Below are 13,612 nucleotides of genomic sequence, written 5' to 3'. Positions count from 1 at the left end.
TGAATTCATCTAAAATTTCAAATCTTAGAGAGTTGCCTAGGGCACTGAGAGTTTAAATAACTTGCCTGAGGTTACACAAGCAGGAGGCCTCAAAGTCAGACTGTGAACCCAGGTCTCCTGACACTATGGTTACCATCTATCCTCTAAGCCACACTGCCTCTTTAAGATGCTAATAGAAACTTAAACACTGCTACACTGCTCATAGGGCAGGCTAGATTTCTAAGCACTCAAGGCAATGTGGTAAGAAATTAACTCAGTATGGTGTGAGCAAGTTTAGTAAAAATAGCATGATATTTGAACAAATTTGTTATAAATACCAGTCAAGATACAGAAACCAATCCTAAAGTCTTGATAAATATAAAAGGCTCTCAGACCTCTGGCCAAAGAACAGTGTCCAGAAAAAGACTGTTGATAATTAATCAATTCTGTGACAGGAGATACATTCCTGTTTGAATTCCGCACCAAAATAATCCCTGGGCAAAAAAGCTCCTCTACTTAAAACTACCCACCTGGAGTTAAAAAGGGAGGCTCACCACAAATATTACCTTCTACTCTTCTTAGGTCAAACCTGCTACAACAAAATCAGGACCTAATTTGATCACAATTTCACTTTATTTAGGCTGTAAAGGAAAGGCATTCTCATAAGCATTTATATCACTGAAACTGAAATAACTGACGTACTTGAGTGGTATTTTGTTGGCCTTGAGGAAGCTTTAAATCTAGTCAGATACTCAGTTAGGATAAAAATGCCACTAGCAGCTGACTGACTTATAACCAAAATGCTTTTGTCTGGCATTTATAAAGATATTTAGACTTCTTCTACTCAAAGGAATGCCATTTTTTCTTCTTTTGACTGCTAGTTGAACCAGTTGTTAGCTGTATGCCAATATGTATGAGTTAACAAAGTTTATTCTCTCTGGGTTGTGTTTTCAGATTTTAGCATGATAGGAAAATATGTGACATTAGAGAGATAGACAATGAGATAACTGAAAGAATATTTTTTTTCTAATGCTACCCTAACATTCTGAAGGAAAACACCGCATTTATATGTCTCTTTACCTATATGATTTCATGATAAACAAGTCTTCAGCAAAGTGAAATTTCATCTGGAATTCTGAGACTTAAAATTGTCCCATTTTAAACATTAGATATTGTTTTTTTAATATTTAAGCATTCAAATGTATTATATAAAGTTTCATTTCTGAAAAAAAATAAGCTTGGGAAATGGTTTGAGTTTTCCTCTTCCACCTGCATTGAGAGGAATAAATCTATTCTCTAAAAAGAAAAGATATAAAACAATTTGGAAGAGTATTTTTTTGAGCCAGGCTTCTTGAGAGACCCCAGCCCACAAAGATATTGTTTGTCCCTGTGTTTGTGTAGCACTTGTCTGTTATCATTCACTTGGCACTTATTCATTTCATTCAAACATTCAAAAGACTTTTACTAAGTACCTACTAGGTATACGATACTATGCTAAATGCTGATGATACAAAGATGAAGTTGGATACAACCTGATTCAAAAAGAACTTAGAAAACAGAGCCTTGTGGGATAATTTTACTTTTGAGATCCATATGGCATTCCATCTACCTTGTCTAGAAGCTGCTTGAGGGCAAAGACCAAGTATGCTAATTCTTTGTATCTATTCCAATGCTTGTACAATAGTTATCACTCCGTAACCAAGCATTTCTGATTATCTGTAGCAGATCTTTGCCAAGCTACATATTTTGTTCCTGTTTGTGGAATGATAGAACTATCCTATGGTCTATTCACTAATTTAAGAGCATTTCACTGATTTTTAAAAAGTGTTAAATATCCATCAAAAATGCCTATTTAATGGAAGTATGGTTTTATTCCAAATCTATTCTCTTTCTTTTTTTAGGTCAAAGGTGAAAAGGGTGATACTGGGACATTACAAAGGAAATCTAAATGTCTCTGGGGGTACAAGGGCTTGAATTCCACATGTTATTTCCAGTGGTTTAATTGCAAGATTCTCTTACTTCATTTATTCTAACTTATTTTATGACATAAGAAAGTTGTCAAGGGGAAGACAGAGTCCTAGCATGCTTAACGTGTCAGCAGAACAAGTTCTGTACAAGAAGATAAACAATTGAAAAACATACCATTCACCTGGTTAATTATTGGACTTTTCCATAACAAACCCACTGATAACACATGATAACATGATAAGTCATGGTAGTAGAGGTGCTGGTTTATTATATACAAATACTTGGCCTTTTAAAAATGAGACAATGAAAACTGACCCACAGATTGTTAAAATAAAATCCTTTTTTTAAATAACCAGAGTAGGAACCTAATCTAAGAGTTTCAAAAACCTTGATGGATAATGAAAGAAGGAGACCTATCTGTTAACCACTGAAGGATGCTTAGAATCACTCATTTACTCATTAACTCCTCCTCAATACTCTTTTTCTCTCTAAGTTTGCACAACACAGTTCTTTCTAGGTTCTTCTTCTCAGTCTACTTTGCTGGATCTTTCTCTATGTCACATTTATCAAATATGAGTATCTCCAAAGGTTCTCTCCTAGGTCCTCTTTTCTTTTCCTTTTACCTCATCTTATTTAGTGGTCTCAAAAGCACCCATGGTTTCAATGATCATCTCTATGCAGAGATACCAAAGTGGTGAAAAGAGTATAAACAATTATCAGTACTTCCACTTCCTCTCCTCTTAGTATTCTAAATCCTTTGTTATTTATTTTCCAAAGTCATCATCCAATTGAAACAGTCCTTTCCAAAGTTAACACCTGCCCCTTATTTTATATACACATATATATTGCCCTTTTCTCAGTCTTGATCTTTCTTGACCTCTGCAGTATTTGATACTATTCAGCACTTCATCTTTCTGAAAACTCCCCCCACTCTAAGTTTTGATCATACTGATCTCACCAAGTTTTCTTCCTATATGTTGAATTGCCATTTCAAAGTATCCTGTGTTAATTCTAGTTTGTTGGTCCTCATTTAACCTACTAACAACTGGCATAAGCTAAGGCTTTGTCCCGGGTCTCCTTCTCTTTTCGGCTCCATATTCTCACTTGGTGATCTCATCACTACCATGGGTTAAATTACCTCTATGGAGATGCTTTTCTCAAAAATATATAACCAGCCTTGATTTCCAACATTTTCAGGTTGGAAACCAGAGAACAGAGGATTGAGAAAAGAGTAGTGAGTGGAGAGGAAGTGAAGGTACTGATAGTTGTTGATATTCTCTCTGCCACTTTTTTTTTAAGGTAGTAGGGTTCTCTATTTGGAAATAATCACTGAAACAATGGGAGCTTAATGAGATTGCCAAGTGAGATAATATAGGGGAAAAGAAAAAAGAGTCCAGGACAGAGCCTTTGGAGATACTTGGAGATATTTGAAAGGCATGACACAGAGAAATCTAGCAAGGTAGACCAAGAAGGAGGAGTTCTTTTTTCCTGAGCTCCAGTCCTACATCATCGACTGCCTTTTGGTTGTCTTGAAATGAATGTCCCATAAGCATCTCAAAATCAGCGTGCCTAAAATAGAAGTAATTATCTTTCCCCCCAAACCTTCTCCTCTTTCCAACTTTACTATTATTGTCCTAGGTATCACCAAACTCTCAGTCATCCAGAATGACAATTTCAGTAATATCTTTAAATTCTCACTCTTGCTCAATAAACATATCCAATCAGTAGTGAAATCTTGCCATTTCCACATAATATCCTTTGTATATGTACTCCTCTTTACTCCTAGAGTCACCACCCTGGTAGATGCCCTTATCACCTCATGCCTTGACTATTCCAAGAGTCAATATTAAGTCTTTCACCATTCAAATCCATCTTCCATTCAGCAGAGACAAAATGATCTTCTTAAAGTGTGGAAGTTACATCTCCATTAAGTAAATTCCACTGGCTCCATTACTTCTAAGATCAAATATAAAACAACTGTTTGTAATTTATACCCTCAAGGCCTCAGCTTACTTAAAGATCTAACTTCCCCAAGTTAAGAACACTCCTGTTCCTGACTTCATTTCTACCTATGTCTCACTACATATAGCAGTATAGCATAGTACTTAGGAGATGTGAAGCCCAGGATTTGAATTTTGCCTTACACATTCATTAACTGTGCAACCCTAGGTAAACCACTGAACTTTTATGAGCCTCACTTAGCTTCCACATCTGTAAATAAAGGCATTCCATTTGGTGAAATGTGAAGTCACTTTCAGCTCAAAATCTATGATCCTGTGATTAGATTTAATGAAATCATAAAATTAATTCAATTTAAGATTGGCAAAGACTTTAGAAATAATTAAGTGCATTTTACACATGAGGAAATGGAGACTTACAACAAGTGATTTGTCCCAAGTAATTGGACTATTTAACAACAGTGCCAGAAGTGAAGGCAGGTTTAACAATTCCCAGTCTCATCTTTTACTGTACTACTTCCCTCTTTTTTCCCATTATCAAATTAGCTGTAGTCTGGTAGTATCTTCCTTTGATATCTCTCAGTTTTAACTTTCTGCAATCCTAGCCTAAAGCCCCTATTTCTTCATGTTCATACTAGCCAACTAATTTTCCAACTAGTCTCTCTACCGCCAGGCCTTTCCTCCTCTAATCCTTACAGAGTGAGCTTCCTGAGATAGTGCTTTTATCTAGTCATGTCCCTGTTTAGGATTATTACCTTAGGCTCTGTTCTAGTTCAGAGGTGGCAAGAGGTAGTAAAGAGAGTACAGGGGCTGGATTTAGGAAGACCTAAGTTCAAATTTATCCTCAGACACTTAAAAAGCTTTATGTCCCTGGAAAGATTATTTAACAGATAGGATCAACTGAGATAATATTTGTAAAAACACTTAGTATAGTACCTGGCATATTGTATAGGTACTGTAAAAGGCTTATTATCTTCCCTTTTTTAATGAATATGCTGAATTTATACACCTTATATATGAAATTGGCCTCACAGCCACCCTAGCTGAAGCAAAAAGGCATGGTAAAAAGAGGCAAAAGAGCTGGGTTCCAATCCCAGGTGCTGTCACTTAGTAGCCATGGCATCTTGGGCAAAATTTTTAATTTTTCAGGTTCTATTTCTTCATCTGTAAAATGGAGGTAAAAATATCCCTGTTGCCTACCTCACTGGATTATGAGAATCATTAAGTGATATGTAGGTACAAAAAGCACTTTGGGAACTATAAAGACCTAAACCAATATAAGGTATCTTTATTGACCTGTGTTAATAGCTCTTAATTCTCACAGGAATATAGGAAAGATATTTGATTTTCATCAGGGTAGGAAATTCCAAATGTGACAACTCTCTCTACCAATCCCATGGATCACAAATCACCTACGATTTCTACTCTTTATCATGCACTTAAGTAGATAAATCTTGGGCCTGAATCATGTAAAGGTTAAGTGAGTTGTGCAGGTCATGCAGCTACTAATTAAGTGGGATGTGAACCAGATCTGCTGAACTTCAACTCCAATATTCTGTGGCACTATGCTGCATCTCTGTCATCTCTATCTTGTGATCAGCAAATAAATCTTCTAGACCAGTGGTTCCCAAACTTTTTTGGCCTACTGCCCCCTTTCCAGAAAATATTACTTAGCGCCCTGGAAATTAATTTTTTTTAAATTTTAATAGCAATTAATAGGAAAGATAAATGCACCTGTGGCCATCACTGTTCTCCTGGATCACTGCAGCACCCACCAGGGGGCAGTGGTGCCCACTTTGGAAATCACTGTTCTAGACAATACTATTTAAGGAAAGAGCATGACAGCTACAATAGTAACTAATTTTTGCAGGCAGGACTATTCATTCCCCAAAGGCCAAACTTACATTGTACTGTATTTATATAAGAAACTATGTTCTCAGAATTCTGATTCTTTGCACTTGGATGAATGAGAACTCCATGGAAGTGGAATTTTTGCTAGTTTTGACTTAATAACACCAGATGGCATTTCTAGGTTCTAGAGATGTATGCATGATTCAAGGTATATCTAGAATGTAAGCTCCTAAAGGGCAGTCACCCTTTCATTTTCTATCTTGGTATTCTTAGTACCTGATATGATACCTTGCATATATTAGATACTTTGGAAAGTATGTGTGTTGAGTTGAATTGAATTACAATGAATTAATTCACTCTGATTAGCCAATGATATAATGATGAAGAGAGATTAAAAGGAGACATGTTCCCAATGAGTTTAATAGAACTCTATTGTTTCTATCTAAAAGAAGTATCTTTTCTGGGATGGGAATGAGCAGATGAGCTTAAAAGGGGAAAAGGAATGATTTCATTCTGATATAGCTGAGATAATTGCAGGTCCAATTATATTGAAGTTCAAAAAATATTTACTACCGAATGTATTAATTACTTCATGCTACACAATTCATTAGCAGCTCAGTTCGGTTCAAGCAATATTGTTTGCAAAAAGCTCTACCAGTCACAAATACATCATTTCAAGTGTGATCAACATGTTGAAGGATTGATGAACAGTTTCTGTGACCCATACTTTGTCCTGATATAATAAACATGATTCTTTTTTCCACTTTATAATAGTTAGGAGAACAAAAGGTGGGCCTATCACAATAGCAAGGTTGCTTTCCTAGTTTTTTAAAAGTTCTTTCAATGAATGTAGGTTTTAGGTCTTTCATCTCTAAAATAAGGATAATAAGATTGATGCATTATGACTAGCAATCAATCAATATGCTGTTCTGTGGGAAGCACTTTTAATTTTTGAAAACACCTTACCTCAATTTTTTCCCAGATTGTTTCATAGTTGTCTTGGTGTTGGATATCTTCCATCAGCTGCTGAATTAAAGTGGTCTTATTGGAGGCAGAGCTCTCATTTTTCTCAGAGGATGGAGCTGTCTCTGACTTTTCAGCTCTATATATTTTGATGCCAGATGAGGACATGCATAACTCTTCATCAGAAAGAATATCACTCAGAGGCCCAGATTCAATGCTCTCCCCCAGGGAAGATGCTATATCACTTGAGGAACTAGGAGATATTCTGCCTAACCTTTTGTGCTTTGTTTTAATCTGGTAGGCAGGATAGATTTCAGAATCTGAATTCATTTCTGACAGCTCCCAGTCATCAATATTCTGAATAGTTTCTCCTCTAGGTTTCTGGGGTAGCAGCTTGGTCAGATTTTCCAGTTTTAAAGCTAACACTTCAGTCTGTTTAAGGTGGGATGGAAGAGCTAAGTATTCGTCAGAACCATACCAGGCTTCTACAACTTGGCCATTTCTAGCAATGTGACTTGGAGAGGAAGAATAGCATTTTTTGCTTTTGTTTTTTGAAAGGATGGGTAATGGGGAGATGATGGAGTCTGAGCCAGCTACAGAGTCATTTCCTTGGGAAACAGGCAGTAAATTAGATGGAATTGACTTTGGGGACAATTTGGCATTCAGGTTTTTTGGATTGCAAAGATCTGCCGAAGATGTAGAAGCAGAATCTGTCTCTGGCTTCTCTCTGGACTTGGAGATACAAGAAGGAATTCCATTCGGCACTACTGAGTTCTTCAGATTTTTGGCTTCTTTGGCTGCCTCAGTACCAGATCCCTCATTAGGTGGTTGACATGAAATTGTACTCTCAGAGGTTTTGTTGGATTTTCTTCGAAGGGATTTTTCTTTATGATTGTACTCATTAAGCCTTTCTAGGCTAGAAGAGATTTCTTTAAAGTGGCCCTTAACTGGATTTTCAAGATTCCCATCACCTGTTTTGTGCAAACACTCATAAGACTGGCTAACTGCAGATGGGCTGATTGGATAAGAGGACTGTAATGCCAGACAGAGCTTTGACCTGTCTGGTGGATCCAACAGTGAAGGTGTACTTCTACTCATTTCAGCCTTTAAGAGAATCATCTGTTTCTTCCCTTCACTGTCTTTTAGTTCATTTTTAAAAGTATCTTCCTTAAGGAAAAGACCCCGTTTGGGCAGAGTAGGCTGAGTGGGAGAATCTTCATTATAATTAAAACAGTCTCTTATTGACCTTTTAGGAGTTGCATTTTCGCAGAGAGGAGGATGTGTTTTTGCACCAGGTTTCAATGAGGAATTGTTTTCCTTTGTCACTGCATCAGAAGAGCGTGGCTTGTCCTTTCCCCCTGAGCCTGTTGAACCAAGAGGAGACAAGACAGGAAGTTCTTTGGCTACAGGTGTTTCTTTGCTCTCATCACTTCTGCCCTCATCTCCTGCTGAAAGTGCCAAGTGAGTCTCCTCCTCGCTAATGGCTTCACTGTTCTGGGAGGCAACAGAGTCAGCAGCTACTGTAAGGAGACCTACACTTCTGATGAGTTCAGGGAAGTCTTTATCCATTTCACTCCAGGAATCAAAGGGCTTGGCTTTAACCTGGCCAGAGGTCATATCACCCAAGGCACCAAGCAAATCCTCACTGGGGCTGTAGTCAGACAGTTCAAAAGCTGTAATGCCACAATCCAAGGACAGATAATTCTGGGAGCATTTAATAGTTAATTGTCCTGAGTCATCCACTTCAGTTAAAGAGTCCAGACGACCCTGGAACAGACAATGGAAATAGTTTCAGGAAATGCAACATCAATTATAACACTCCATTGCTATTCAGATGAGTTGTTAGCATACACTAGAGGAAAGATGAGAAATGCAATCAATGTAAATGGTTTCTAGAGCAACATATAGAGAGGGATAACATTCAATATCTGTACAGCTTTGTACAATGAACTTCTTAAACACTGGGGAATTGCAAAAAATATGACAGACCCATCCTTAACAGAAATGCTTTCATTCTGACCCAAATATACCCATTTCTTCTTGAATATTTTCTATTTTAGAAAGTCACACATATATACACACATGCACTACTTTTATTAATTTATCTTGATTAAAATATTCCCTGAGAATATAATCTTTTAGACGAATTAGACATCTTAATCTTCATAAATGTGACAAAGTAGAGCTATTTACCTTTGTACCTACATAACAAAAATATTCCCTATTTTGATTGTTTCCAATTTCTCCTGTAGATAGTTTGTACATAGTTGTTTGCTTGTTCTCTCCCCCATTAGATTGTGAGCTCCTTGAGGGCAGGGGATATCTCCTACCTTTCTTTGTATCCCCAGCACTTAGCTCAGTGCCTAACATTTAACAGATATAATCTCTACTAAGAAAGTTTGTTTTATAAAATATATTTATTTTATTTATTAAATACAAATTACATTTGTATTTTGATAAAAAGTATTTCAATATAATTGGTTTCCTTTGTATTCTATATATTTTATGTATTTAAAAACATTATTCAGAGGTGACAAACAAAAGTCCCTCCAGACTACAAAAGGAATCTGTCACAAACAAAACTATTAAGAACCTCTAGGCTATTTACCAGGACTGATGGAGAATATGTGTCCCCAAGTCTAAAGAGGTGCAATGTCCAAAAGAAAAGGTAAACCAGATAGTAGGCTAGGTAAGAAATCAACAATGGGTGCTTCCTATTTGGTCAAATCCAAGAGAGTGGAATAGGAGCAAGAAGACTGATGTCTGGAGGTCTGAAGCCAAAGAGATATATTTAGATGTCAAGAGGAATGTTAGCACAAGTATTAGCAAAACATCTATTCATTCTTCTATTAGTTCTCTCAGATGGTGGAAAATATTTTCAAAGTTTCCCCTTACACTGTTTTGTCCCATAGTTACAAGCAGAGGAATCACTCTTCTCTCTTATGACTCAGGTATGGGCTCAAAAAATTTAAATATATTTATTGTAGAACACCATGATGTTGCTGGTTAAAGAGTATTGGATTTGCAGCAATACCACTGTTAAGTTTATTTCCTAAGGTGAGCAGGGAAGAAGGAAATGATCTTATATGTCCTAAAATATTTATAGTATTTCTCTTTGTAGTGGCAAAGAATGGGAAATTGATGGAATGCCCATGTATTGAAGAATGGCAAAACAAGTTGTGGCATATGATTATGATGGAATATGACTGCACAGTAAAAAATGATGAGCAGTTTAATTTTTTAAAAACCGTGGGAAAACCTATGTAAAATTACGAAGAGTGAAGTGAGAACCAAGAGAATGTTATATACATCTGAAATAGTTTGAAGAATGACTTGCGTATGTCCGTATCCAGAGAAAGAACTGATAAATAGAAGCAAGACATACTTTTATATGTACATATATCTTTTTGTCAAATGATACCTTCTTTAGTGCAGAAAGGAGAGGGAGGGAGAAGAGAGAGATAGACAGATAGTCAGAAATAGAGAAACAGGAAGAGAGAGAGAGAGAGAGAGAGAGAGAGAGAGAGAGAGAGCACTATGGAGAGGGAGAAAGAGAGATGAAAGATGCCTGGGAATTTTAATGTAACAAATAATTTTTTTAGAAGAGTACTGGATTTGGAATCAGAGAACATAGGTCCAATTCATGGTTCTACCACCTATAAGTGTCTGTTACCTTGGGCAACTCAATCTCTCTAAGTTTTCACATCTATAAAATAAGAGTTTTAGTCTAGATATCCTTTAAGGTCCCTTCCATCACTAAATCTATGACACTAATTCGATTACATATTTACATCAGTTGCTAAGGAATGACAATTATAAAAAACAACAACAAAAAAAAACCCTCTTACTTTCTGTTTTAGAATCAGAACCATGTATTGGTTCCAAGGCAGAAGAGTGGTAATGACTAAGCAATTAGTTAAGTGACTTACCTGGGATCTCATAGCTTGGATGTGTCTGTGGTCAAACTTGAACCCAGGACCTCCTGTCTCCAGGCCTGGATCTCTATCCACTAAGTCACCTAGCTATCTCTTAAGGAATGACTTTTAACAAGTAACAGCATTCCTATGTCACATTATGTCTATCTTTGATTGAAGTTTCTGACAAATAAGCACATTCTGGGAATGAGGCCCTTCTTTTAATAGCAGTATAAAAATATGCATCCTCCATGGAGGATAAATCAATTTTAAATGCTAATCAAGATGACAAGGATCTAAGGGGACTTAATTCAGTTCTTTCTCTAAGGTAGTTATAGGTTGGTTTGTTTGTTTGTTTGTTTGTTTTAACCCTTACCTTCTGTCTTAGTAACCACTCTAAGACAGATGGGTAAGGGCTAGGCAAATGGGATTAAGTGACTTGCCCAGGGTCAAACAGCCAGGAAATATCTGACATCAAATTTGAATTCAAGTCCTTTTGATTCTAGACTTGGCACTCTATCTATCCACTGTGCCATTTAGCTCCTATGGTAAGTTATTATTTTTAATAATCAAGTCAGTTACTTGCAGACTCTAGGGGTAGGAAGCCTTATCTCACTATCAAACAAGAAACAAAACAAAACACCAAATACAGGAAATTTTAAATTAGCATATTCGGAAGTTCTTGAAATTTCCAAATAAGCCATCTTCCAAAAATAAGATTTGTAAATTTCTTATGGATAAAGTGGTCAAGTGGAAAGTTCACTGGATTTAGAGAAAGAATGTCTAGGTGTGAATCCTGATTGTGAATGAGAAGATTCACACCTTCTGGGTATTTCTATAATTACCTTTAAAACATTAGAATTTGAGTAGGTGATTCCCAAGGCCCCTTTCAGCAGTAAGTGTAGTGATTCTCAGAACTTCAAGCATATTTTCCCCCAGAAAAAAAAAATTTTAAATGCCAGTTAGGTATGGATGTTTGTAAACAATGTAGCTGAAATATGGCACTGTATGTAGTAAAACGTTCTACCTACCTTCTGCCTTTGAGGTGATAGACTTAATATGCAGAAGGCGATACACATTTTGGGACAATGGCCAATGTGGGAATGTGTTTTGCTGTATTATGCATATTTGCTATGAGAGTTTTCTTTTTAAAAATTATTCACTGGAAAGAAGAGGGAGAGATAAAACATGCTTCTAAGAAAATAAACAAATCTTTAAAATATGTGTTTATTATAAAAATAAATGAGATATGTTGTAAATAAATGATATGTTATAAAAATATGACAGCTCTGTAGTGACAATGGTTTTGGTTTTTATTGCTTTAATATAGGATTTCAGCTACAAAATGAGTGAAATAAACTTTGTGAGATAATCTTGGAACCCAACTATGACCAGCATTTCTGTGAATCACAGGAGCTGGAAAAGGCCTCAAGTCCAATCCTCTCATTTTACATATGAGGAAAATGAGTCTTAGAAAGATCCACATAGTCACATGGCTAATAAATGCCAGAAACAAGATCTGAACCAAGTCTTCCTGATTTCAAGTCATCACTTAGAGAATTTATAATACATGATGTGTTGATTAATAAAAGAATCTGATAGTTTGAGAAATATTTCTGCCTAAAATCAGCAGAACATATTAGAGACTTCCTATTCCCACTCTGGCTAATAATGGTCTGTAGAGAGAAGACATTGTAGTAGATGCTCTATGTAACTCTGCTAAATAATGCCATTGCTTAAACAATACTCCTTTACTCCCCCATGAAAACTTCCTCCCATTCCTAATATGGCACAAGCCAAATATTTGCATGTGCCAAAATTTGTAGCTCAGGGAAGGTATAGCCTCCATTTCTGTAGGAAAACCAGACTGGATCTATAGTTTCCTTTATTTTTATGTTATATCATATTTTTATTATTTGTTAAATATTCCTCATACGTTGTAATCTGCTTTGGGTCATTGTAAAGGAGTGTTGTGGGCCACATGGTATTTGTTTTTTGTTTTATTTTAAATTCATTCATTTATTTGTTTGTTACATCAAAATTCCAGTTAACTCCTTCTCTCTCCCATCCCTATTTAGAGTAGGCAACATTTGACAGATGTATGTATAACTAAAACTATGTCTTGCTTATTTCTATTTATCAGTTCTTTCTCTGGAGGTGAACTTACACAAGTCACTATTTCTGTTGCTATTCTGTTGGTTTTGCTCATTTCACTGTTCATAACTTCATGTAGGCCTTTCCATGTTTTTTTAAAAATTAGCCCAGCTCTTCATTTCTTTTCAATTATTCAAGAATGATTATCAGAAGCATTCATCTACATAATAAAAAGAAGGTCTCAAAGCTTCTTAAGAGCAGGTAAGTAATGAGTTCCCTCCCTCTATTCCTTAAAAAAAGTCACTTTGCAATATTAATAAATACCTAGTTTTCAAGCCTCCTTCTTGATTAGCCTCCAGGTTAGCTGTCTAGTATTTTCAAGAAGTAGAGTCCCAAGTGGTTATGGAGGTAAGAGGCTTTAGTTTTTATTACCTTTTTCATTGTAGAAAATATTGAATTTAATAGTGCTCAGCCGCCAGCACTGTCAGAGCTGCCAAGCAATATCTCAATCCAAAATATGCTTCCTCATAATACATTATGCAGCAGCTTTTCTGATGAAGGTTACATTTTCAGAGGAGAATAATTTATTCATTTTATTATAGATTTCAAACTTCACTTAGATACTAAGGAAAACCTTTTCTCCTAGCTAGAAGCAAGAAATTTTGGTTGCTTCCTTACTCATTATTAAGCCAGTGAAGTTCTATTTTCAACCCCCTTCCTTGATCCATTCTTTTTTTAAACTAAATTTTGTTAGCAAATGAAAATGAACTTGAAACACTATTATTGGGGGCTTCCCACAGCTTCCCCTCAGACCTGCATAATTCTTTATCAGCGCCTACACATTGCTACTTCTGCATCAAATTTCAAGCTGCCCTAATTAAGTTC

At 36.1% G+C, this 13,612-nt stretch overlaps 1 protein-coding gene across 1 annotated transcript in view; it reads right to left on the bottom strand.

Annotated features, from left to right (window-relative positions):
• AKAP6 (A-kinase anchoring protein 6) overlaps positions 1–13,612 on the bottom strand; it is a 488,735-nt gene that overhangs the window by 353,498 nt on the left and 121,625 nt on the right. The window contains exon 3 of the mRNA XM_044665065.1: positions 6,723–8,486. Within this exon, the coding sequence (XP_044521000.1) occupies positions 6,723–8,486 (1,764 nt within the window). The remainder of the gene's footprint in view (positions 1–6,722; positions 8,487–13,612) is intronic.

This window comes from Gracilinanus agilis, chromosome 2 (assembly GCF_016433145.1).
Source record: "Gracilinanus agilis isolate LMUSP501 chromosome 2, AgileGrace, whole genome shotgun sequence".
Taxonomy (NCBI): domain Eukaryota; kingdom Metazoa; phylum Chordata; class Mammalia; order Didelphimorphia; family Didelphidae; genus Gracilinanus; species Gracilinanus agilis.
The sequence above is the reverse complement of the archived record's forward strand: the minus strand, read 5'-3'. Positions and strand labels throughout refer to the sequence as shown.